This window comes from Asterias rubens, chromosome 9 (assembly GCF_902459465.1).
Source record: "Asterias rubens chromosome 9, eAstRub1.3, whole genome shotgun sequence".
In the NCBI taxonomy this organism is placed as follows: domain Eukaryota; kingdom Metazoa; phylum Echinodermata; class Asteroidea; order Forcipulatida; family Asteriidae; genus Asterias; species Asterias rubens.
The window spans coordinates 10,255,464-10,283,115 of NC_047070.1; the positions used below are offsets into that span (position 1 = coordinate 10,255,464).

General features: G+C 38.5%; 1 protein-coding gene and 2 non-coding genes across 4 annotated transcripts; 2 read left to right on the forward strand and 1 right to left on the reverse strand.

The window, feature by feature from the left end:
* Positions 1 to 407: 407 nt before the first annotated feature.
* LOC117294940 (trichohyalin-like) lies at positions 408 to 21,043 on the forward strand. 2 transcript variants are annotated; one of them, XM_033777494.1, is made up of 24 exons: positions 408 to 451; positions 2,142 to 2,353; positions 3,011 to 3,088; positions 3,546 to 3,733; positions 4,465 to 4,549; positions 5,080 to 5,178; positions 5,663 to 5,806; positions 7,504 to 7,578; positions 8,320 to 8,403; positions 9,716 to 9,876; positions 10,282 to 10,337; positions 11,590 to 11,738; positions 12,579 to 12,677; positions 13,061 to 13,202; positions 13,368 to 13,545; positions 14,075 to 14,164; positions 14,436 to 14,553; positions 15,145 to 15,342; positions 15,878 to 16,056; positions 16,789 to 16,845; positions 17,593 to 17,601; positions 18,120 to 18,270; positions 19,616 to 19,706; positions 20,862 to 21,043. In XM_033777494.1, the coding sequence occupies exons 2-24, from the start codon at positions 2,198 to 2,200 to the stop codon at positions 21,014 to 21,016; spliced, it is 2,742 nt and encodes a 913-aa protein (XP_033633385.1). In that variant the 5' UTR covers positions 408 to 451; positions 2,142 to 2,197; the 3' UTR covers positions 21,017 to 21,043. The 2 variants fall into 2 exon arrangements, with proteins under 2 accessions (XP_033633385.1, XP_033633386.1); XM_033777495.1 differs by lacking the exon at positions 17,593 to 17,601.
* On the reverse strand, positions 9,372 to 9,444 carry Trnas-aga. The gene has a single exon. It is a non-coding gene; the product is annotated as a tRNA-Ser (tRNA).
* Trnas-aga lies at positions 9,523 to 9,595 on the forward strand. Its single transcript has one exon. It is a non-coding gene; the product is annotated as a tRNA-Ser (tRNA).
* Positions 21,044 to 27,652: the final 6,609 nt, after the last annotated feature.

Consider the following 27,652-nt stretch of genomic DNA (forward strand, 5'->3'; position numbering starts at 1 on the left):
TGACATGAACCTAAAATTGATTGATTGATGACCAAAACAACATAGCGGCCGCGGTGTTTACACATAGCGACATCAAACGTCGTCTGAATTGAAACTGGTACCGAACTGGCTAGTCGATGTGACGACCGCAAACCACCGTCAAATAATGACCATGGTATGTGGTTAATGGGCGGGCCTAATTTTATTAATAAAGTCGTTATCCAAAATTCCAGTCTCAAAATGTGCTCATCGTGCAATAATCTAAAATGATGCTGGGCCACGCCTTAGCACCTTATATTTTTATACTTTCTTAGAGACCGCTAGGGCTTGGCCACGCCCCTTATGGGAGTGACGATTGTGACGATTGTTGACTCAATTCAAAGATTCGTTCCAACGACAGGCCCCCTTTTTGTCATCAATTCATATTACACAGTTTCCACAGTCGGACATGGACGATGGCGATTATCATTGTGTAAGAATTGTTGTTTTTCTGTTAATGTTTGCACAAACATTTAGGAACTAGAGTAACATGACCCAGTATAGTTACAGCAGGGGGTTGATGGATATGAATATGTGATTTGTTTGGGCCTTCAAACAAAATTGAATTACAATTTTACATTTTAATTTATAATAACAATAATATTTTTAATAGATGTTAAATTTGCATCGGGATAAAGAATATTAATTTTTGGTTTTACCCATAAGATATAAAATGCCTGTGATTTTTTTCACAGGACTCGGGGAAAGTACTGAGTATACAGTGCTACACACATCGGTGTATGGGTAAAACCAAAAAAAAATTTATATTCTTTATCCCGATGCAAATTTAACATCTATCTATTAAATCGTTTGCAGTACCCGCTGCTATTAAACATAGGATTCGAACTGCCTCTAGCTACCGGGCAATCTCGGTGGTCTAGTTGGTATGACATTGCTCTAGAATTGCAAGGGTCGTGGTTTCGAATCCCACCCGAGTAAAATGCCTGTGATTTTTTTCACAGGACTCGGGGAAAGTACTGAATAATAATAAATATAATATGACTTCCTTCGTTTTCGTACATTTTTGAACATTTTCATTTTCAATTTGTGTCTTTGTTGTGAAGATCATAGTCTAGATGGGCCAGAAATACTACTCATATTATTGAGTTCAGCCTAAACTGTTACTGTTACTAATCTGTTGCAGACTGTTTCGTTAGTGCAATGATCAAAGCTTTCTGTACAGCGCCACCACTTTTTCACTAATTTTTACAAAAAGGGATATCTCATTGAGGTAAATAATATACTATATTATTTTATATCGAATGAAAAAGTGGTGGCGCCATACAGAAACTTTTCCATAATAAGGTAATACTAGTAATAGGGTAGCGACAAGTTCTTTATCGGTCGTTTAAAACAGACAGGGTCTTTGCCGTGTGATAATGGCCCAAGCCGAAGGCGAGGGCATTAATCACATGGCAACAACCCTGCAAGGTTTTTAACAGCCGTTAAAGAACTTTTTTTTTTTTCTAGTTTTTCTCACTGAAGAATCTAGCATGAATGCTATTAAGTTCAATCATACCCGTCGCCATTTTTTCATACAGCTTTGCCGGGTATGGCCACATGATGATCACTGACCAATCACAGTAGATTGCCAGAAATTAGCATCTGGATGAGACCATTTTGCTGTTTCTGATGGATCCAGTGATCCACTACCTTACTTATGAATTGATTACAGTCGACCATTGTTATAACAAGATCACTGGAACTGGCAAAATTCCTCTTTTAAACAGATGTTATAAGAGGACAGTAAAACAAGTCAACACAAAGCAGATGATTTGGGACTGCAGAATGTATTTATATATAAACCACAAGGGAAACTGACTGTACATTTTTAAATGATTTTTGGGTTGAACAAAGAATTGACTAGAGTGTGAATCGAACCAACGACCTCCGGATTCACGTGCCGGCGCTCTACCAACTGAGCTACATGTATCTAGCCCTATATTGCGGTCTCCCTAATTTGTCAATATCTTTGTCCTTACATGGATATGTATAAGCAGAACCTCTTCTAAAGGGTGCTCTTTATTTATAATAAGAGCCGCCCGTATCCCAATTTTTTTGTACATAGTCATAGCTTTAAAAACCAAAAGTAAAGCTGGTTTAATTTAAACATTTTCTTTCAGATATGACTGAAACAAATCTATTCTACAAGAAATATCGTGCTGATTGAGAATTGAAGATGTCTTGTGTTGATGCGGATGTTGTGTTCTCTGCAAGCTTCTGGGCCGTAGATCCAGTGGAAGTTTCTCTGGCTGTTATATTTGGTCTTCTTGTCGGGATCGTGATTGCGATCATCGTTGCAAGATGTTTCTTCCAGGAACTTGCAAAAGAAAGAGTAAGTATGATCTTTGTAATTTATGATAAAATACTGATAAGAATTACAATAACTTAATTTGAGTCACCTCCTGGTGATTTTCAATGGGCCATCATCAAAAAATGAACTCAAAAATACTTTTTAAGGGTTACAAACTTCACAACTGTTTTTGTTCAGGTTTTATCTTTCAAATTCACATGCTACTTGTAAAGAAATCAATCAATAGCAATGTTTGATATAATTTCTGTCAATGCCTTTAAAAGCTAAAAATAATTAGATAATGGACAGATTTTTACTTGTTGCTGTGGGAAAAGTAGTGCCAGGCACTAGTAAATTTTCTTTGTTAATTTTTTTTTAAATAATTATTTAGCCAATCAATTTCCCTTGTGATTTTTAATATCACCTGATATTTGAAACAAAAAGTTAAATCCTCAAGGTTGCTTCCCGAGTTGTATCGTAATCATGGGTGTGATCCCTGAATGCACGATAGAAAGGCCCACAGTTTTAAAAGCTTCTGTCTAGCACCCGAACTAAGTTATTTGTTACCTTAATTCGTATGTCTCGGGTCCAAGTCCCATTCTATTCTATTTTTCTTTGTTCAACTTGTAATTAGTTAAAATGAATTAGAAACGCCATTGACCCTATTTTCTACATTTTATCCTTTTCACAATTTATCAGATCCAGAAGGCAGAGAAACATGATTGGACTAACAGTGGAATGTATGAGAAACGAGTCTCATATCTACCGGCTGATGAAGTAAGTTACAGATTTATACAAAGTAGTTTTACTGTCGACTTGAGGACTGCCACTTTTATCGTCTTGCTTTAAAGGAACATTACAGAACTGGTTTTTGCTAACAAAACAGTTGTTGGCAGTGTAAGCACTTTATGTAATTCATCATTAGTGGGTATATTCATGCCCTGGGCCCAGTTTCATGGCTCTGCTTACCGCCGAATTCTCGGTTACGAGAACGATTCCCAAATTACTTGCAAGCGCCGAATTTGCTAGCCTTGTAAGCATAGAATGCCTAGCAGCAGGGAGTGCAGAAGCAAAAATTTGCAGCTAACCCGTGAAATACGCTTGCCAGAAGCACAGAATTCCCTGCTTCCGTAAGCGTCGATTCTTTGCTTACGGTAAGCAAAGCCATGAAATTGGGGCCTGGTGTTGTGATCAAGTTTTACATATTACACTTTTACTACTGTTTGTTTGGAAGGTTCCATTGACGGACATTTACCATGTGAACGAGGAGTCACCCTCGTCTAGCGGACAGAAACGGAAGTCCAGCAGCGTGAGTGGAAGAGCTGTCGATAGCCAAGTGACTATCGAGAGCTATGATGCAGAGAAACAAGAAGAGAAAGACTTGAATTCATTTCTCATCTCTGCTCTCACTAAACCCTCAGGGTAAGTTTTATTCTTCAGAAAAATAGTACAATTAAAAATAATACATAAATAATAGACATAATTGTAACAATGATGTGACCTCTGACGTCAATCGAAAAACATAACATGATTCGCGCGCATACCGTCAGGCAAAACCTTTGAGTTTTGGAAGCCATCTAGAAAGTGTACGCAATCTTACCATGACTAGGCGTCTTTTTGCCCGGCGAAACATGGTGTATACAGTTTTTTGTCAACAGAGGGCGGTTTGAATGTAAACATAGGTCACATCGTCTATAGCCTGATTGCAAATAGCCTCTTAGCGCTTAAACATATTAACAACAAACGTACAGAGAGATTTTATGCATGCTGTGATCAGACCAAATTGCAACACTTGCCCAAGATGACAGTATTTAGGAATTTTTGTAGATGCCTGCATGCTCTTCAGCCAAAGGATAATGATGATAATAGGGGCTTTTGACTGTGATAGATCATGGCTGTATGATAAAGGACCTGATATCAGTCTGTTAATCACACAGCCATGACCCAGCTGGTCCTAAACAAGCACTTAAGACCTTGACCCACTCTTTCATACCCTTAGAAATTTCAAACTTGAGTTAAGAATTGTCCGTTTTGATATCAATAGCATTTTTAAAAGATTTCTTCTGTAGTAAAACTATGCCAGGCCTATTCACTGCATACATTGTATCTACAGTACTTCTGATATATGAGATTTATTTAATAATAATTTTTAGGTCTAAGATGCAGACAGAGCTGAGTTTACAGGATTTCAGAGAGACACAGAAGCTTGAAGATCAGCTTCTTCAGGAGAAAACATCAGTAAGATTAACATTTGAACCATATATAATAGATGTTAAATTTGCATCAGGATAAAGAATATTAATAAGCACTGTATACTCGGTACTTTCCCGAGTCCTGTGAAAAAAATATCATAGGCATATAACTCGGGTGGGATTCGAACCCACGACCCTTGCAATTCTAGAGCAGTGTCTTACCAACTAGACTACCGAGATTGCCCGGTAGCAATCATTTGAACCCACAACCTTTGCATTCCTCATGTTCCTAGAGCAACGTTTTAGCCAGGATTTTGTAATAGGGTGTCCAAATTTGCAGGAAATTTAGAATCTGGGTGTTCAAACTGTTCACTTACAATACTTTTACATGTAATATTGACAGATAAAACAGGGTGTTCAAATTTGAAACAGGGTGTTCCAAGGACACCCAGACACCCCTCTGGCTAACACTTGGACCACTAAACCACCAAGCATTCGAACCCACAACCTTTGCATTGCTGGTTCCCCGCAAATTTATTCCGAGTATTAATTAATTTGTTACTCTTTTTTTCCCAGGTGTTTCTGCAATTGTTAAAGATTATTCTGTGCAAGTTTGTTGCTAAGGAGAGATTAGATGAGGAATATGCTGATCAATTTATTGACAAATACACCCAGGTAGGTAACAAGAAAAATATATTTCTATTACACTCAACCCAGTCTGTATAGATGTGTTGCAATATAATTTGAGTAATTGACCGCCATCTTTGATGTATTAACAAGAGACTCTCAGCCAATGGTAGCTCTTAACGCGTGCCAGTTCATCAAATATGGCGGTCGATGACGCCAATTTGCATCCCATTTAATGAATTATGGTTGGGTCTGCGGGAACAAGATGATACCATAGTTGTATTAGAGAAGGCGTATTGTCTCTGGGTTTGCCATAAATTGTAAAGCTTCTCAGATTTAATATCTGGGGAATAAAAACTGCTTTTACATAATCACATTTCTTCGAAGTGAAACGCTTCTCAAAATACTGCATACTATCAAAAGCTGCTGTTGGCTTCTCTAACCAAAAGTTTTAATTGCCGTTAATTTTGTAAAGTGATTACCAAAGTGTTTACCAATTCCTGTTAACCGATTTCTCTTTTGAATGTTTTAGTCTGTAGAGAACTCTATGCAGGCTATTGCATCAGAACAAGCTGCAGTAGAGGATGAAATGAGGCAGGGATCAGACATAGCTAAGGACCCACTGTCTATGGAGGAGGCTTTAGAGAAGACTAGACCAGCATTCAGCCGTAGGATGGTGAGCGTTGTAAAACATTCATGAACTCTTTTATCACATTGTTTTATTGTTCAGCATATTTTTCTCTGTTTACTAAATGGTTAACATATTGTTGAAGACCTGCTTGAACGATAATGTCAAGTCGTGAACTTTGCTGAATTTCACTTAAAATGTTTTCAATGAATAACGAAATCGAGTCATACGATTATAAATGGATTTCAATTGTGTAAAAAACACAATAATTTCGAATGACCTTATCCAGCACTTGTCTGAGAGATTTGCGAAAAGCCCCGTTAGGTAATCAATCTCAAAATGTCATAAGTGGGAGCTCCAATTTGTAAAGCCGCTTTGTTGCATCGTGGAGGTATAACAAAGCAAACTCCCAGACATGACGTCAGCGGCATTGTCCTTTGATGTGCGCCGTCAACGGCAGAAGTGTTTTTAGTTTTTTAAAACCTTTAGGTTGGGGCCTGATTTTTTAATTGATAATTACGAAAAATTCAGAAGTGTACACATATCAAAATTACATTAAAATGGTTTACAAGTGCATTATAAACAAGTTAAAATACCATTTCCGTTGAAAACATTCCGCTCAGGTAGCTGTTTAAAGAATTAACTATGAGGTCGTTCAAAACAGTAGTTTTAAGTAGTTTTAACTCATTCGGTTTTAATTGTGTGTGTCTGAATGCTCTTAAAACATGACCGAACCAAGTTAAAATCGAAACTGGTTGGTAAAAGTTGGTTTAACACTTTAAAACCACTTTGGGTTTTATCTTTTAGCCCATTTGGACAGAATAAAAACAACCACATTCGGTTTTAGGTCATAACAGGTGACTGGTGACCCAGGCATGCTGCGTAACTCGCAATAAGTAGCACTTAACAGAGCTTGTAGCAAGAAGTGTGTTATGCCTCCCTAGTGGAAAGTATTTTTGCATTTTAGTCTTTGTATATCTTGTATTTTGTAATTGTACTTAAAAGATTTGGGTACTTTTTCAAAATGTCCATAGATTTACATTAAACTTACAGGGTTTGAAGATAATGACAGTGGAAAGCTTCCCTTAAAATATTACTTACTGAGATGCTGTAGTTTTTGAGAAATGAGTAAAACAATGTCATGAAGTACGTTTGTAAATTATTAAAATAGTTTTCGTCTCATGAGACGAAAATTATTTTCATGTAATATTTTCAGGGAAGCTTTCTAATATCATTATCTTCAAACTGTGTAAGTTTAGTGTAAATCTGTGGACATTGTGTTTTTTTGTCCTACAAAAGTTACATAGACCCTTTAAATAAATAAAAATATATTTTGTAATGTTTTTCTGTAATTTTAAAAAAAGTATATATATATTTTCTTATGCCCTGTAATTTTAAATGCAATTCAGCCTCTGGCTGCCAAGTTTTATTGTTTTTTAATAAACCAATAATAATAATAATAATAAGTTGTGAAAATCTGAAGCGGTTATGTCCACGCAGAATTTTATTTATTTTGTTTTATTTACAATCTGAGAATCGTTTTATGCATAAACATTTCTCCGATTGAAATTTTGTTGAGTCCCTTTCTCTAAAAACACAAGTCCTTATAAAGGAAACAGTCTACATATATCAATAGCTGCTGTGCTAGGTAAGTTTGTTTAATCATTAGTTTTTTTTGGTGTGTACCCGGTCTTCCACGCTTTGTAATCCATGATTTGTTATAACTTGTGCGTTTATGTCTACAGGGAAATGTTATCCAAGAGAATCAACTAAAGATCAGGGAGGATCTGGCAAAGGAGACTGAACTCAGCGAGGAAGAGGTAGATAACTTTTCAAATTATTCCGTTCATCCAGTTGGTCTTTCGGACCACTGCATCGCGAAGCTATCTTACACCCCTTTCAGACGGGTGCTCCAGAGTCGCGCTGAACCAAATTCTGAATTAGGTACATGAACAAGTCGACGTATGAAACAGTAATACATGTAGGAGCGACTGAATGCGCTAGAAGTTGATAGATCGACTGTTGCAGTCAATCGGAACGACTGTGGAGCGCCTTTGTTCATGTGGTGTCAGACGTCAAAGTTGTCATGAGCTGAGCCAATGTAGAGTCCGCCTGTCTGAAACAAGAAAGTATTTGGGTCGACCTAGAGTCGCCCCTAACCTTAATGGTTGTTTAAGCCCTTATCACACTATAATTCTTATCCCTGTGGAAAACAGTCCTGGGGAGACCTTTGGGCCTTTTTTTACCCCGTGGTTACCCTGGTGCACGTTCACACTGGTTCCCTATTCCACAGGGTTCTGGTTGTATGTTTCAAGATTGCCCCAGGGTATTACCGCTTACCCCCTATTCCGGAGCAGGGTTGGCTATTCCCAGGGTACATGCCCATTTGCCAGGGGAGACAGAGTGCAGACCAGGGGTAAAACGATCAGTGTGAAAAGGCAGCCATTATTGCCCTGGAGGCAACCTGGTTTATTTAAGAAATGTACGTTTCTTTTTTTTTCCAAAAAACGAAAAAAGGTGACCATTCTTGATCAATAAACTCATTGAATTTTGTTTTGCAGATTGATGCTTTATTTGAAAAGTTGAGTGAGAATATGGCGGAAGCGGAGAGAATGATTGGAGAAGAAGCAGCCAGACAAGCAGCAGTAAGTTGGAATCAGCGTCGGATGATAGACGGAGGATTATTTCACAAGGCTCCATAGACCCCTTGCAATATGCGCAGCGTACTCACATGTGCCTCTGGGCCCAATTTCATAGAGCTAGTAAGCACAGGAGTTTGCTTAGCAGGACATTTCTTCCTTGACAAAAACAGGATTACCAACCAAATTTCCACGTGATTTTCAGGATAAGCAAACAACAGCTGAATACCAGTCACAAGCAATATGCAAGAAACGAAAATTTGGTCGTTAATCCTGTTTTTATCAAGGAAGAAATTTCATGCTAAGCAAATTTTTGTGCTTAGCAGCTCTATGAAATTGGGCCTTGGTGTCACTTTGGGTGTCAAAATCGTAGACAAACATGCACAAAAGAGAGTTGACACCCAAAACGATTGTTTCGTCACCGTTTTACCTCTATAGTGGTGGCTGGATGACATCAATGCATAAGGTCTATATGGCCAGGCATACAACTCATCCGCGTTTCCGCGGAATTCCGCGTTTTTAAGCCTAGTATATGCCTGGCAATAACAATGTGCAACTACAATAGTTTAAAATATAGTTTATGTACATGCTAACAATGCACCTTAGAGCATAATACACCTCAACATTTTCTAGGGTACCATTATGGGTCTCATGTCCCATGGCGTTTTGGCTGCCTCGCTCTGCGCTTGTGTTGTGCCTTAAAAACAAAAAAAAATTCAATTAGCAGTTGCATGCCTGTACATGTATGGCGCATCCAAGACTATTCTGATGATGACGTCAGGTGAATTGGGTCAATAGAGAGAGAGAGAGATTCTTGATGTACATGTAATTGTTTATTATTTAATAGATGTTAAATTTGCATCGGGGATAAAGAATATTAATTTTTGCTTTCTTTACCCATATACACCGATGTGTGTAGCACTGTATACTCAGTACTTTCCCGAGTCCTGTGAAAAAAAAAAATCACAGGCATTTTACTCGGGTGGGATTCGAACCCACGACCTTTGCAATTCTAGAGCAGTGTCATACCAACTAGACCACCGAGATTGCCCGGTAGCTAGAGGCAGTTCGAATCCTATGTTTTAGCAGCGGGTACTGATTCGAACTGCCTCTAGCTACCGGGCAATCTCGGTGGTCTAGTTGGTATGACACTGCTCTAGAATTGCAAAGGTCGTGGGTTCGAATCCCACCCGAGTAAAATGCCTGTGATTTTTTTCACAGGACTCGGGAAAGTACTGAGTATACAGTGCTACACACATCGGTGTATATGGGTAAAAAGCAAAAATTAATAATTGTTTATTATGTTTTGCTCCTCTAGATCTTGCAGCAGAGGCTCGAACGTCGTAGGGCGCTGGCCCTGCAGTATAATGGAATAAAGACAAGGGAAGAGACAGGGATCCAGACCCGTGTATCTGATGTACAAACTGTCATGGATGGATTGATTGATGATCAACAGCTATTGGAGGAGCAGAGAGATAGGTAACTAATGTGAAATAGTTTGTATAATAATTTTGGTTTCTACCCTTATACCAATGTATACTTTCCTGAGTCCTGTGAACAAAATCACAGGCATATTACTTATTCTATATTTATATTATTCTAGAGCAGTGTCTTACCAACTAGACTACCGAGGTTGCCCGGCAGCTAGAGGCAGTTCGATTGAATTCTACGTTTTAGCAGCGGCTACCGCAACAACATAATGGATGTTCAATTTGCATAGGGGATATAAAGAATATCCTTACATCAATAATTTGTATAGCCATAAACTATGTTGAAATAAAGTGTTTAAAATCGATCTCAAATTCTGTATTGTAATATCTCAACAGTTAAATTGAACGCTACAAATTATTAATTGATAAATCAATATTTACTTTTTTTCTTCAGTATAATGAAACAGTATGAAGCAGACTTGGCCCAGATACAAGAGAATCATCAAGCAGGTAAAGAAAAGACCTCATTCACGTATAAACCCAGGCGTCGATTTCACAAAGAGTTAGGACTCGTCCTATTAGGACTAGTCCTATAGGGGATATTAAAAACTTAATGACACTGGACACTATTGGTAATTGCCAAAGACCAGTCTTCTCACTTGGTGTATCTCAACATATGCATAAAATAACAAACCTGTGAAAATTTGCGCTCAATTGGTCGTCAAAGTTGCGAGATAATAATGAAAGAAAAAAACACCCCTGTCACACGAAGTTGTGTGCTTTCAGATGCTTGATTTCGAGACCTCAATTCTAAATCTGAGGTCTCGAAATCAAATTTGTGGAAAATTACTTCTTTCTCGAAAACTACATCACTTTGGAGGGAGCCGTTTTTCACATGTTTTATACTATCAACCTCTCCCTATTACTCGTTGCCAAGTAAGGTTTTATGCTAATAATTATTTTGAGTAATTACCAATAGTGTCCACTGCCTTTAAGACTAGTTCTAAGTTAGGATGAGTAACTTGTCCTAACTTGAGATAAGACTTGTCTTTAACTCTTTGTGAAATCCACCCCGGAATAGAAAGAATAAAAACAATTAAAGTGCAGAAACTATACGTCCTGAAGAATAGTTGTAACTCCCTTATTTAACTTATACTAAGATTCTTCAACACTTAAAGGAACACGTTGCCTTGGATCGGTCGAGTTGGTCTTTGAGAAGCGTTTGTAACCATTTGTTATAAAATGCATATGATTAGAGATATATTTTAAAAGTAGAATATAATGATCCACACAAGTATCACTCAAAATTGTGTGGTTTTCCTTTTACCTCGTTGACAAACACGGTCAGCCGTTTATGGGAGTCAAATTTTAAAAGGAAGACCACGCAATTCCGAGGCATATCTGTGTGGATCATTGTATTCTACCTTTAAGACATCTTTCTAACCATATGCATTTTATAACAAACGGTAATACAAACGCTTTTCAAAGACCAACTCGACCGATCCAAGACAACGTGTTCCTTTAACCCAAAAAAAATCAAAACCATGTATTCTAACTCAACACCCAAACTCTCAACTCTGATAATAGTGGTATGCCTGATGCCATGTAAAGCATTACCAGTTTACTAGAGTAGTCCTCAGTCTACAGTTACCCAACATCAGCCACATTATTGGATTCTGAGCATGATTGTATGCCTGCAAGTTTAAATACCTCTGCACACATTCAGTTGAAATAAAGTTTTGGATGTGTCTTTTTTTTATAGACGTAATTAGTCAGAGTCTCCAACTGGGTGAGAAGTTGCGTAAATTCCGTGAGAAGAAACTTCGGAAGCAGGAGAAAGGACAAGAAGAGGAGATGGAAGAGCTTAAAGTGGCTGCCTCTAAGGCTGTTAATATAACGGACTTTGTACAGGTATAATGATTTATTGCATGGAACTCATGCTTAACCCTAGCAGTATACAATGCCAGTGTCATGGAAGTGACGTGATCGAGCGGTTAAGAGCACCGAATTCAAACTCTGGTGTTTCTGATCAGCAGAGTGTGGGTTCGAATCCCCCAGCCGTGACACTTGTGTCCTTAAGCAAGACACTTAACCATTGCTTCGTCCTTCGGATGGGGCATAAAGCCATTGATCCCATGTGTTGTGTAATAAGGCATGTAAAAGGACCCAGTGCACTTATCGAAAAGAGAAGGGGTTCGGCCCGGTGTTCCTGGCTGTGGCTGCTGTATGCGCCGTAGCACCTTGTAAACCCTTATAAGGTGCTAACTAATTGGGTCTCAGAATTCATCACTGCAATTACCTATGTTTCTGAAAGTTTGTATATACTCAGTGCCTTGAGTACCTTGTTTGGAAGATGAACAAACTTTGATATTCTTATTATTATGCCCTTTAAACTTGCCCAATGTTTAGACTGTGCATTGGCAATTGGTTGATTAAATCAGAGCTACTTTGGTCCTTCTTTGTACAAGTAAAACAAAGCATACTACAATAGGTACATGTACATGCCTGTGCACGCTACTCGATGGAAAGTCTGGGTGGTTATTTCCGTCAGATGTCTGGTTGGCAACAAAGAGGGCTCTCTGAAGTTGTTTAGGCCGGAATAAACCATCCACTTCCATAAGCCATTCCAGACATTTGGCGAATACACACGTTGGCCCAAATGAAGTGGTTAATAAATGCATGTAAAGGAGGACATGTACTGATTTTATTCCCAGAATATGCTTTGAAAGCAATTTCTTATTTTGTCTTCAGGCACATCATAATCTTCTGGAGCAGCATCGAGACAAGCGGAATAGTCTCTTAGAGGAGTTGGACCATCGGGAAGCAGAGGATATGCTGACACTTAGACAGGTAAATATATTGTTTCAATTCCCTCCTTCCATTTCTACTTATGTGTTTTCTTTGTGACTTCGAACCTTTACCGTGATGGAGGTACTTAAATATTGTGCCGATTTTCCTGACATTTGTCCTGGAAATAACAGGGACCAAAAAAACAACAAGAATCAATATCTGGGCATATGGTGGCGATTATACAGAAATGAGTGGCGTATAACATGTCTAAAGGTTTTTAAAGAAGTATTTATTCTCTAGAAGAGGGTCAGAGCACACTGAAAACGATGAGCAGAACAACCGGCTCTTCTCAGAGCCACCACTTTTCACAAAATACATTTTTACATGGTGTCACTGCAAACCTTACTTATAATCATTAATTCTTTATAATTTGGCGATCATAGCAATTGGAGCAAAGCCGCCAGGAGTCTATTACCAAACAAGAGGAATCGTTGTTTGAGATCATGGCTGAGAGGGCAAGATTATCGGAAAAAGAAGCCAACAAGATTATGAGGAGACATTCAGCTAATGTCAAAGCATTTGAAGGTAAGTATTTCTTTAATAAAAAAAAAAGTTATAATAGTCCCTTCTTATATAGTGCTCATATCTGTCGCTCAGTGATGCTCGAGTAAAACAATTTCACAGTATCAAAACCCTTTAGGCTGTAACTTGATAATTTCGTTAACACGCTTAAACTTTTCCCTATATCAGAGAAGCAAGACGAATTGAAGCAAGAGCAGCAAGGCGAGATGCGGGAACGGCTTGCGCAACGCAAAGCATTATGGGAAGAGCAGAAACAGCGAGAGGAGGCTGAGGAGAAGCAGCTAGCCGAGCAACAGGCTAAGACTGTTAGCCGGCTACTAGATACTCAGAGTGGCTTAGATGAAGAGTAAGACTCTGTTCCACAACAGTAAAACTAGAAATAGGACACTTGCTACAGTGCTTATACTTGGACAAATTGAGCCATTGTGTTTGTCAATTATTAATTTCTGGATAATCATTACCAATTGTGCACAGACATTGTTATTCTTGTGATTTCTTTTTACCGCTATTTTGAGGTAAAATGTCAGGAAAATGGATAAGAAACAGAAATACATGGTTTTGTTTTTGAGTTATAGATTCTGCATGTTTACATTGGAAAATGTCAATTTAGTCCAAAATATTTTCTTTGATCCCATTGTTTCTGCAAAAAAAATTCAAATACTGCGGCCATTTACGACCGGTCTAGGCATTTCGGTACAAACAGCCTGCAGCCACTATGGGCTCCAAAGGGTTAAACAGATGCTGTACTGGTCATGGTTGATTCCAGGTAAACATGTTTCAGATCTTCTTGTTTCGATCAGTATGCTCTGATCGTCTTCAGGAGAATACATACCCATATGTTGATAGTTTTTGTATTTAATTGGTTTTGTTTTCAGAGCACGGAGACAAATTTTGCTTCAACATGAGCAGAACACCATAACAGTCAACAACCAGTTACAGATGACTAAAATGAAACATCAGAAGCTGTAAGTATCTGGACTTTTAATAACTTTTAATCAAACTAATGTTCCCTTTACGAATTAAGTTGAACTGCAATATGTACAACAAAATAACATACAATATAGTCGTCCCACAGTTTTGCCTGAATTTTACAAGATGTACAAAAACACAGTGTTGAAAACGAGCTGCATTCCAGGGAAGAGATTTCCTTATTAGAATTGTAATTTTGTGGGGTGAAAAATTGTCGTCTTTTTTTGTTACCCTGTAATAAAGAATTTTCTTGATTTTCGTTTGAAGTTTTGAAGCCAAGTTGGCTCATCGAAGAGAGCGCCTGGAAGCCCTGAAGAAAAAACAGGAGGAAGAGCTGGAATCAGCCGGGTCTGAGAAACAAGCTTCACGTCTTAAAGAACAACACGTGAGTACAAGGATGCAGTAGACTCTAAAATGGTTAAAAGTTTGTTTGTGTACATAATAATAATAATAATAATAATAATAATAATAATAATAATAATAATAATTGTGGCTCCTTATATAGCGCACATGTCTTCTTCTATGGTCACCTTGCCAGTTAGTTTAGAATTTTAGCATAGTTAGGGTTAGAGGCGTCTGTCTCCTGAAAAGGTCAAAACATTAACAATGCCAGCAGAGATAGGCCTATGTAATTAGTAATTAATTCTCTGTTGGCAGGACAGACATATCCATATACTTTTGTTTGGGCACTGGCCTGGTGACCAGTCTTTTTTCTTTGTCTTTTTCTTCCACTCTGTTCTGCGCCTCTGATCATTTTGTATGTAAGGGGCGCAATATAAATTTTAAATATTATTATTATTATTATTATGTCCCGTCACCCAGTGACGCTCCTGGTGCTGTAACATACAGTGTTTTCCTTCCAGATGTGGGACTACGTTTGATTATTATGAGATCTAATTCTGATAGCACAATGTAATGCTTTACAAGATGCTTAACAATAGTGAAAAGGAACCATCTTTGTTTCTGTGTATTTTAGGCCCAGGAAGTAGCCACCGAAATGAAATCCATTGAGCAGGCTAAGTCAGATCTGCGATCCCGTCTAGCTCTAGAGATAAAGGAAGCTCTGAAAGCTCAAGATGCTCAGCTTGGTGTCCTCATTGGCAAGCTCCAAGTCGGACAGGCCAGGAGGAAAAACATCATTAAGAAACAGGATAAAGCTATCAAGGAACTGCAGGTAAGATCATATACAAATGTGATGGGATCAAGCTACATGCAAATGAGTTGTTTGTTGGAATTATCAGTATGAAGAAACAAGTCAAAAAAGGCAAATAGGGGTAAAATAAAAAAGATTTTTTTTTTAAAGTTGAAATATCAAAAAAAAAATTATTATATATTGGCACACGTAATACTTATCCACGTTTCATGAGCTAAAGAATTATGAGACAAAGCAGAACAAATGGCTTTATTCAGGTGAACATTTTGTATTTGCTCGAATGCTGTAACAAAATAAGCAGGAAACCAGTCACAGATTGTACATGTGACATGGCATCTTGGCTGGTAAGCTTATTTTGTTAAGCATAACTTTGGTGTAAGTTGAGGTTTGTGGTAAGCACCATGTGTAAATCTCTTTTGAGTCGAGTTGTTTCTGAGAAGACTCTGTCAACGTTTCGATTAGTATGCTGTGATCCTCTTCAGCTATTTATTCTGCTTAAGTGGCTTCACAAATCGGTCCCTTAGATTCAAGCTCCCTATTATCGTATATTTATCAGGAGCAAATTGTGGATTCAGTGTCAACAAACCAAGCCGTCTCGGAGCACCAAACAGACCGTATCATTAAGAAACATCTGAGAGAGATAGATGAGGTACAGGAGAAGTTACAAGAAGCTCGACAGCGTCAGGCAAGAGTGTTGCAAGACAAATATGAAGCCAAGAAACTACTCAAAGAAAAGTGAGATATAAATTTTCCTGCATCTATAAACCATAATGATGATACCCATGCCTATGTCCTTACAGACTTTGAAGACATCCGGCGCGGGGGTGACCCTGTTTCAGCCCCAGGAGTAGGTGGCAAAGTGCCCCTGGTGGCAGTTGATTTGGGTCGGTGGCTCAAATCTTTTAATGTGTAGCCCTCACCTCAGGGTGGCCGTCCGTGTCCTCATGATATTACGCGATATTTCATAAAACAAACTAAAAATCAAATAACATGGCCAAGTACCAGTGAGCTTGAACTAGTAGTCATGAAGCTTGGTATTCGATTGGCCACCAAAACTTATTTGCAACAAATAACTTGCGGCCAAAGTCAATTCATCATCTGCCCGGATATACATGAATCAAGTTTTAGCTAATAATATTTATTCCTTTTTTACATAAGTCATCACAAATGTGTCCAAAGTTGAAGGTGACACTTTTCAAATTTTACCATCAATGATTCAGTTGGGAGGTGAGAGTTCACCATCTTGTCACACATTTTAATTTTATTGAAAAAGACATGGCTAAAAGAAATAAAAAACACTTTTTAAAGTGACTTTCAACACCTCCCTTTGGAAAATAAACATGTCTCTGCTTTTTCTGTATTTTTTTACTCGGAATGCTGCCGTTATATTTCATTCATCAGTTTCAATTTAAGAATTGTTTTGATTTATCTTCCAATATTTAAACATGTTGATGTTTATTCTTCCAGGACTTTCGTCTCTCAGCTTGAAGAAGAGAAGAAAGAAATTACCAGAAGGCAATCAGCGTAAGTGAGCTTAAAAAACTACATGATTGTATATATTTTTCTGGGCCAACACTTTCAGTAGGCGTGCATGTGACGTCACAAGGCAACTTGGAGGCAACCAGCTTAAGTGCATGCTCCTTCTTGACCACTTCGGTATTTTTCAAACAATAAATAATAAATAATAATAACAAATTCTTATATAGCGCATTTCACAATAACTGTATCAATGCGCTTTACATTAGTGCCCTGGGGTCGATTTCACAAAGAGTTAGGGTACGAGCTATACAAATTGCATGGATAGTCCTAAAGTTAGGATGTGTAACTGGTCCTAACTCGAGATAAGACTAGTCCTAACTCTTAGTGAAATCCACCCCTGGTCAAAGGGCCAGTAATATCCTTGTTTAATGTTTCTCAGCTCCCTTGGGAGTATACAACCTGGGCAACAGTTTATATCGGCTTTGTCATTTGTCATTACAATGGCTTTGTCATTACAATGTCTTACGATTCCCAATATAATTATGAGAACATTCAAATGTGAATAGACTCTCATCTTGGAGATTGCCTGGAACTGGTTGGCTGTAAATTGCCTCGTCTGACATGACCCTAAAATAGTTAGTAAAATATAGCCAAATAGTTTCTTGCTATGTTTGCATGATTTTAACCACATCTATTTGTTCACCCTTTTCTTTGTGTTGTTGCACGTGGTTTGTTTATGCACCATCTCATCTCATATAACACCAACTGCATGATGATTGCGCACATCTTCAGAGTAGCACAGTAAGTTTCCCTCTCTATTGAAATACACCCATCTAAAAACATAAGACGTGGAAAGCTTCTGGGGTGGAAAGACAATAATGTAGGAATTTTGCTGTGAAAGGCACTGGACACTATTGGTAATTATTCAAAATCATTGTTAGCATAAAAACTTTGTACTTGGTAATGAGCAATTGAGAGGTGTTGTTGGCAGTATAGAACAACTGTGACAAATGGCTCCCTCTGAAGTAGTTTTTTGAGAAAGAGGTAATTCTCACTCAAGATATTAGTAGCCTTTTTTTACGCATCTGCAAGCACACAAATTATGTGTGCTACAAGGGTGGTTTTTTATCATTATTCTCTTGCAAGTTAGATGACCAATTGAGTCTTTAAAAGTTTATTGTGCCCCCCTCCCCCCCCCACCCCTGTGACTCAAATTTACAGAGCCCGACTCATTTTATCTCAAGTACCAATATTAATTTACTTTGGAATAGACGTCTGTTAATTTCAACCAACGCTTTGTCTTGAAACCATCTTCACAGGTCTGCACTGAGTATCATGAATCAGATGCTTCTGACAACCAGACACAAGCAAGCTATCAGTAAGCTAGAACTAGAGATGAAACGAGAGCTAGCTGAGCAGAAAGAAGAACTCAATCAGGAACTGGAACGAGCTATGGTCCAAGAACTTGAGGTATGAGAATGAGCGTTGAGTATTGACCAAATTCACCTGGCGTTATCACTCATGATGAATCTTGGTTGCACCTTTAAGGGAGTCACATTGGCAGTGTGTTACTGTGCAATATGAATACATTTTTAAAGCAATGTGCGCATTAATAGACATGCACCATATCTTTACATGCACGTGACTCCCAAGGGCAGACAGCAATTCCTCGTTCTCAGGTGAGATCGATTGCGCTGCGCCATTTTTCCAAGCATAATCTTATAATAATAAAAAGAACAAACACGCTTTTATATAGCGCCCTTAACCCCAAAATGGTCCCGAGGCACTTCACAGAGGTTAAAAATATTAAGCAAGTTAAGAAAATACTGAACAATTTGTCGCTCTGCAACTGGTTAATAAAAATGTGCTAGAATCTGGGCCATTTTAATTAGGCCCCTGACAGATCCACTCTACCAAGTATGGTAATGCACAAAAGCATCGCTACCATGGGCAGCGCGCTGTATCGATACCTCTCGTCACTAACCCCTGGGAGGGATGTACTGGGAAACAACGCTGATTGGCTCAGGAAATTGGTTATGCATTAGATGTCAAGTGCGTGCGCCTGTAGTTTTAAGATATTAGCATGTTGATTACGCCCGCGTTTTTTATGACACGAATATGTTTTATTTAATTTTAACAAAAACAAAAACATTCTTTAAGAGGAAAGACATGTATGCGTGCATAGATGAGATTGAATATATACGCTCATTCATGGCTCATTTAAATGTGCTAGCATGTAGCACATTTAAATTTGCCAATTCCAGGGGTTATGATCGAGCAAGGCATGCTGGGAAAAAATGGCGCGGTGAGATCGATCGCCCCTGGGAACGAGGTTGTGGTCCTCTCATTCTTCGATGATCATGTGATATGTCTATAACTGTATGCAGTTTAGGGTGACTGTGTAAAAACATGATTTGTTTGAAATGGAATCGGGTCATAAGCGGCTCTATTTGTACATTACAATAGAACGTGATTTCAGAGAAAACTTGCATTATCTTAGTCTGGTTCACTTAGAGCAAGTTCAAGTGCGCACATTTAGTCCACCAACCAATTTGGAAGTCTAGCCAACCTTCTGCCTTTTCGCTAAAGTGTCACTGGTTCCCCTCTGCGCTTAACACATGTTAGAATGGAACATGTGAAGAAACCATGGGCTCAAGGCTGGTTCCAAATGGTCGACCACAGTAGTCAACCAATGGTCGACCAGCCTGGGTTCGAGTCAAAATGGTCAACCTTTAGTTAACCATTGTGCACACTTGAACTTGCTCTTATTTGTAGTCAGCGGATTTAACACCCTGATATTTATTTACTCTGCTAGGAACAAGAGAAGAACTTCATGAGTCAACTTGCTGCCGTCAGTCAAATGAGCAAGGAAGATTTGAAAGACATGGTCAACTCGGCTGTTACAGGTACGTATGTACTTGAGATTAAAGGCAGTGGACACTATTGGTAGTTACTCAAAATAATGGGTAACACGTAATGGGAGGTTGATAGTATAAAACATTGTGAGAAACGGCTCCCTCTGAAGTGACCTACATGTAGTTTTTGAGAAAGAAGTATTTTTCCACGAATTTGATTTCAAGATCTCAGAAATAGATTTTTGAGGTCTCGAAATCAAGCATCTGAAAGCGCACAACTTCGTGTGACAAGGGTGTTTTTGCTTTTGTAGTTATCTTGCAACTTCGACGACCAATTGAGATCCGATTTTCACAGGTTTGTTATTTTATGCATATGTTGAGATACACCAAGTGAGAAGACTGGTCTTTGACAATTACCGAAGGTGTCCAGTGCCTTTAAGAGTAAACACTATTGTTACTTTTTATATTTTTGTTATATTTTTGGCCTGAAGATGTTGAAGAAATCTCAAGTTTAGAGATGGGAGGAATGTAGTCCTACTGGGGAAACCCAAAGATTACTGAGCACCGAAAGCGCAAGATGGGGAACTGGAGCTTAATTTTTCGTTGGATGGTGAAATATACATGGGTGTCATTTCAGCAAGCAAATATGTTGTTATATGCAATATATCATTGACAGTAATGGTCAATGTCTGTATCAAAAGAATTGCTTGCTGAAATGACGTCCACTGTGCATTTCAAATTTCTTGACCTTTTTGCTGTCTATAATCTTGGGGATTGAAAACTAATTAATTAATAATGTTGAAGATGGATACCAAACCTATAGAGGATGTGACCTGTGACATCACATGTTTACAAAAGAGCCACAGAGCCTGGACTTCCTGCAGGCACGATTTGTACACAGCCTAATGAAGAAAACATATAATCTTATATTTTATGGAGATTGCACTGTCTCATTCCTATCACCTTTTGATATGATGAAAGAGGGCACATCTCGAAACTTGTCCAGCTTTTACTTTCATAATTCTTGGATTTATGTGGAAATTAGGACACAAAATGTCAACTTTTCCATGGACCTGTGCAGTATATTGCCTGCCAGAACACCTAAAGAATGTACAAGGTCACACTAATGGTAAACAAAGTTCACATGGTCCATACCTCCCCTTTAAAAGAACCTCCAATAATTTGTGATGGTTTTGTTTTTGGCAGAGGGTGGAGGTGATTTATCTGATGTGAAGAGGTTATCTAAGGATCTAACCCAGAGGATAAAGAGTGCCAAGACACAGCCAGACTACGACGAGGATGAGGAAGAAGAAGAACCAATCAGGGTCAAGAAGAAGAAAAAAGGCGGCAAGAAAAAATAAGTTGGGAATACAGCTTTTCATTTGAATCATCCATCGAAATAACCCACTGCAATGGACCCTTTTAATGAAATAATAATAAAAATAATAATAATAATAATGATATAGAAGTCTTATATAGCGCATATGTACATGTACATACATATCTACCAAACAAGGTACTCAAGGCGCTGAGTATATACAAACTTTCAGAAAGATAGGTTATTGCAGTGATGAATTCTGAGACCCAGTTATGTAGCCCCTAGAAGGGTCTACAACCAGGAACACCGGGGAACCCCTTCTCTTTTTGATAAGTGCACTGGGTCCTTTTACATGCATTACATAACACATGGGACCAACGGCTTTACGTCCCATGCTAATTACATTGATGCATGCTCACAGACCCTATTGGTAACACGCCATAGAGTTGTGCACTACAAACAGAGGTGCAAATCGCACCTGCGTCAATGCAGCCATTAGCCATGTACAAAAACAGTGCGATATTCCCTCATTTTTGCCAACCAAAATGAAAGTGCGCTCGTGCTATGTGCAATTTACATATTACATGGAAAGGGTCCATTGCAGTGGTGCCCTGTGCTTTTGTCTGCAGTGCCCTTTACAAAGTTCCAGTACAATTTTAAATTGTCCTCATAGAAGTGCCCTGACCAGAGGATGTAATAGATGTGCACCTTCATTAAAGGCAGTGGACACTATTGGTAATTGCTCAAAATAATTATAAGCATAAAACCTTACTTGGTAATGAGTAATGGGGAGAGGTTAATAGTATAAAACATTGTGAGAAACGGCTCCCTCTGAAGTGATGTAGTCTTCGAGAAAGAAGTAATTTTCCACGAATTTGATTTAGAGACCTCAAGTTTAGAATTTGAGGTCTCGAAATCAAGCATCTGAAAGCACACAACTTCGTGTGACAAGGGTGTTTTTTCTTCCATAGTTATCTCGCAACTTCGATGACCAATTGAGCTCAAATTTTCACAGGTGTGTTATTTTATGCATATGTTGAGATACACCAAGTGAGAAGACTTGTCTTTGGCAATTACCAATAGTGTCCAGTGTCTTTAACACAATGCAAGGCCTTATTCAGAATGGACCCCTTGCATTGGCTGGTGTCTTTAATGTCAAACAATGGAAGCGTGCACACAAGTTTGCGCAGAGTACCACTCTCAGCCAATGATAACTTTTCATTGACCTCAGTGAGAGGGCTGTTTTGGGCTTGTGACGTCATAATGTTAGGGGTCTATACTCAAGCATGTTTCAATGGGTGCATAGCTTCCCTGGGTCTACCCTGCGGTGCTCACTCGGGTGAGCCCTTGGCAAGAGCTAAACGAACGACCACTCACCCCTCTTGTAGTGACGTCATGTACCTGGGGCCAACCCCCAAGTGACCCACTCCACAAGCAGGGCACTGGGGGCTGACCCGGGTGAGCCCCTGGATTGACGTCAAAGCTATTCGAATGCACCAGGGGCAGACCGGGTCGACCAAGGGAAGCTAAACGAACACACCCAATGAACCATTGGTGCGTTAGATTTTGAATAATGTGTGATACAGTGATTTAATTGGTCACAAGTGGAAACTCAAATTGGAATCCACATAACTAAAGATAGTTCTGCTAGTGAGGGGAAAGCGCTTGTGTTTCATCAACCTCCAGAAGGCCTAGTGCCATACTCATTTATCTGAGTTGTGTATAGGTAAATGGTGTTTGAAGCTTTGCATGGTGTGGAGACTAAGAGCAACTATAAATATAAATATTAACAGTAAACTTGCGGGTACAACCATGGGTAAAATCTCTTTTGAAGGAGGGGTGGCTCTGAAAAGAGCCGGTTTGGTCTCGACGTTTCCAACAGTGTACTCTGCTCGTCTTCAGAGTCATAATTTCTGACATAACTATGCAAAAGCTTGCCCTGAACTGTGCGACAAAGCAACCGTCAAATTAGTTTACCATTTTGTGACTAAGTAAGTCATTACACCAGACATTATCGCATACATTTTACTTGCAAATGGCTTATCCATACACGCAAGTTGGTTTGAAAACTTAGCTTGAAAAGAAGTGATATCTAATGTAAATTATAGGGGCATCGTAACTAAACTAGCCCTCTGTGTTTAGGCAAAGAGCAAGGAGCGAGCTACGGATAAAGACACTATACATTCAAACATATCATGTTGTAGTTGGTTAGGAGCCATTTTATGTTTCTGGTTATTTGTTACCTCCTTTTGTAAATATGTTTTTTAAAAGTTTGAAATGTTTCAAAGCAGTATAACTAGATGCATCAGGGATGAAAATACTTATTTGTTAGTGATAAAAATAGTTGTGGTTCTTAGATACATGTACATGTAGATTTTCTTATCACTGGGCGCACTACATGTACATGTAGATGGTCTAGTGTTAACACATCTGGACTTGAATGACAGTGTTGTTGGTTCGAGTCCCACCCAAGAAGTATGCCAGTTGGGTTTTTTGTTATCCCAAAAAGCACCGAGCATTTGGATCACATATTGGTGTTGGATAAAATAAAAATTTAGATATTACCTCTTTCCCAAAAACTTAGTTCAGAGGGAGTCGTTTCTCACAATGTTTTATACTATCAACAGCTCTCCATTGCTCGTTACCAAGTAAGTTTTTATGACAACAATTATTTTGAGAAATTACCAATAGTGTCCAGTATAGACGGTGTGACCTGTTTACATTCAAACCGCCCTCTGCTGCAAAAAAACATGTTTCGCCGGGCAAAAAGACACGTAGTCAATGTTAAGATTGCCTACACTTTCTAGCTGGCTGCTAAAACACAAAGGTTTTGCCCGGCGGTATGCGCGCGAATCATGTTATGGTTTTCGTGTGACGTCAGAGGTCACATCGTCTATATGGCTATCACAGCGGTTTTAAATACATGTACATGTGTACTACACTTCAATTCGTTGACAGCGGGTACATCACAAACTCGGGAACAAACAACACAAAAGATGCTTATTGTTTTGATACTCCCAATGTTTTATTTGAGCACACACACGCACACACATTTTTGAAAACACAGCTGTTGTTTAAAGTATATATACAGAATACATTAAATGCAGTACTTTAAATTTAGCTACTGGCATGTGGCCTGCATTACAGCTACTTTCAAATGAAAAGCCTGCTAATATTTTACAATCAATGCAGTTCTCTAAACACCCTGTCACAATATGTACAGATTAATCATAACACAATTCCATATTTTCAAATCTCAGAAAAACTAGGACAAAATACTTATTAAAAAATGATAAGTCAGTCAATGAACTTAAATGATTTTACAAAAATGTAAATAACTTTACAAAATGTCTATGTGTTAATATATTTTTCTGAAATACTTTTTTCCAAAACTGGTCTTATTTTTTCTCTTTGAGAGTTCACATTAAGTTCTTAATATGTATATATTATGATATGTTCAGAATATTTGTTCTGTATTTGATGTGTGTGTGTTGTTCGACAATGTTGACATGTTTGGAAAGATAACTTTTGTTTATTAATTAGTCATAAATTCTACGTTTGGTCCAGAGTTGACTCTTTTGGAATGTTTGATTGGGGGAGGGGGAAATTGATATCTGAATGACATTAGAATGTTTTTAATTTGGTCATAATTTCAAATCAAACAAAAATATATAAATGTTTAATAAGCAGGGGGAGAGGGATCATAAAATTCAAAAGTATTTTTCTGCACAATTTACACAACATTTTGTACATTAGAACTTTTTGACAGAAACAACATGACAAGAATGCATTTGACTACTATAAATTTACAGTTCATACATTTTACAGATCCATTGGCAAGATTAAGAGTTAACAACCCCACTATTTTATATTCAAACTTCATATGCATTTAATAAAACACCTCTGTAGAATATTCATTGAGTTTTTGCCGTAATTCTTGTGTGATTCCTGAACACTTTAACGTTGACAATCCTTAGGTGATCTTAATACAGGGTGCCCTCCACAAAGGGAAAATATGACCACGAATCTTACCTAAAGACCACTGTTATGTTTTTTATTTTTTTATAAATAAGGTTCATTATAAATCTTGGGTGCATTTCTCTGGTCATGCATCAATGACTTCCGAAAATGGCATGTAAAAACCTAGGGACAGCAATTGAAATCAATTACCAATCGGCAATGTAACCTGTGAGATCACAAGTTTACTAAGGAGCCACAGAGCCAGGGGTAGATTTCATAAAGAGTACAGACTAGTCTTATCGTGATTTAGGACGAGTTACTTAGGACTAGCCTATCCCGAAAGAGTCCCAAGACTAGTCCTGAGTTAGAACTATCTTTGTGGGTCTACCCCCTAGGGTCGATTTTACAAGGAGTTAGGACTAGTCCTAGGATGTATAAAACCCATATTGCTAGTCCTAAGGATGTCCGAGAATAACTCATCGTACCCCGGCACGGGGCCCCGACTTGGTGGAAAGACGGTGTTCTGGGTGCACGGCAAAGTGCAGAGCAGGAGGCACTCGTCGGAGAGGTGGCTCGTGGGGGCCAGCGGCGCTCCGTCCCCCACGAGCGTTAGCGTGAAGACCCGGTCCGTTATTAAAGTAGGGCCGAGGGGGGCTGCGGGGCTCTCGCCCGGCTGCAGTGAGATACATGTAAGACTAGTCTGAACTCTTTGTGAAATCCACCCTAGGACTTCAAGCAGGCACAATTTGTTTAATTGCACAATAGAAGAAGGCATAAAATCTCTACTTTATTGAGATTGCTCTGTTAGTAAATTTTGTCAACTTCTTATTTAATACTGCACAACTTTTACAGCTGTTACTTTCACAAGTCTTTTAATTTCTGCAGAAATTTTACACTAAAATGTGAAATTTCTCATTTTGACCAGTGCAGTATCTTGCCTGCCAAGAAATGCCTTGGAATGTACAGGATCACTTTTTGTTAAAGGCAGTGGACACTATTGGTAATTACTCAAAATAATTGTTAACATAAAACCTTTCTTGGTGACGAGTAATGGGGACAGGTTGATGGTATAAAACATTGTGAGAAACGGCTCCCTCTGAAGTGCCATAGTTTTTGAGAAAGAAGTAACTTTTGACCATTTTTTTTTTGACACCTCAGATTTAGAACTTGAGGTCTCGATATCAACCATCTAAACGCACACAACTTCATGTGACAAGGGTGTTTTGTTCTCTCATTATTATCTCGCAAGTTCGATGACCGATTGAGCTCAAATTTTCACAGGCTTGTTATTTTTTGCATATGTTGAGATACACCAACTGTGAAGGCTAGTCTTTGACAATTTACCAATAGTGTCTACTGCCTTTAAACAAAGGTTACATGATCTATGATGTTTCACACCAAACTATTACAAGAAGGCTTTTACATACCATACTCAGGGAGAATGGAAGTTGGTGTATGATGAAGAAAAGAATGTGAGATCAGAGGAAAGCTTATTGCCCCAGGTTCGATAAAGATCATACTATGGATTGGTTGGCCATAATTTTCCTTTTTTACTCTTGGGGACGTACACTCTGTATCGTGTCTGCAGATTCAAAGAGTGAAGTTTCATAGAAGTTTAAAATTGTGCCATAGTTATTTTTGTCTTTAATTATTTTTCAATCAATTTACAACAAGGTAGTATTTTTAATAATATGTACTAAAAGCACAAAGTCATATTTCATGCAAGATTTTTTGTTACTCTTTTAAATATGATCTCCATTTCATATGTATATTCTTCAAATACTTGTTCAGCCTTTCCACAAAACAATCGTCTTTTCTTTTTCCCGATTCAAAAAAATGGTTACAGGGGAACCATCATGAAATAATCAAAGTTGATCGCTTAGACAAATATTTAACTACTACAAATGAGTATATTGAAGTCAATGAGCTGATTTGTTCTTTAGTTTTTGCTATAAAACATGTTTGTTTCTTTTAGCAAATGTTCTAATTGACATATCTATGCACTGTTTTGGTATACCTTACCTATCAAAAGTTACCATCAAAAGTGACCACGTTTTTACTGTGTTGTTATAAAACAAAAGGATGTCATAAAATTCACCCAGAATGTTCATTTTGTTAGGGATATCAATTATATAAATAAATGTACTTATCTGTCTTTGAAATAGCTAATGTGTTTCATAGAAGGCCATGTGTTTAGGGAGATGGATTTGAAAGATCTTCAACTGAATAAAGGCCACATATGAGAAACAAGTGAGACTAGGAAAATATCTGTAATCTTTTGTCAACCTGTGCCTTCTTCAAAACCTCAGCTTAGGGCTCTGTCTCCAGCCTACATTCGAGTGTTCAAAACATCATGCAAAACAAACACTGCTCCAAAATTGATTCTGAAGTCCAAGCCCGAAACGGAGCCCGAAGTCGGAGCCAAAGCCAGGACCAGAGACCAAGCGGGAATCGGAGCCCAAGCCAGGACCAGAGACCAAGCCGGAACCAAAGCCCAAACCAGGACCAGAGACCAAGCCTGAACCGGAGCCCAAGCCAGGACCAGAGACCAAGCCGGAACCAGAGCCCAGTCCAGGACCAGAGACCAAGCCAGAATCGGAGCCCAAGCGAGGACCTGGGGTGGATTTCACAAAGGTAGTCCTAACTTAATAGGACTAGTCCTAGGCAATGCTAAGAGATAGGACTGGTCCTAAGTTAGGACTAAGAGTTACTGGTCCTA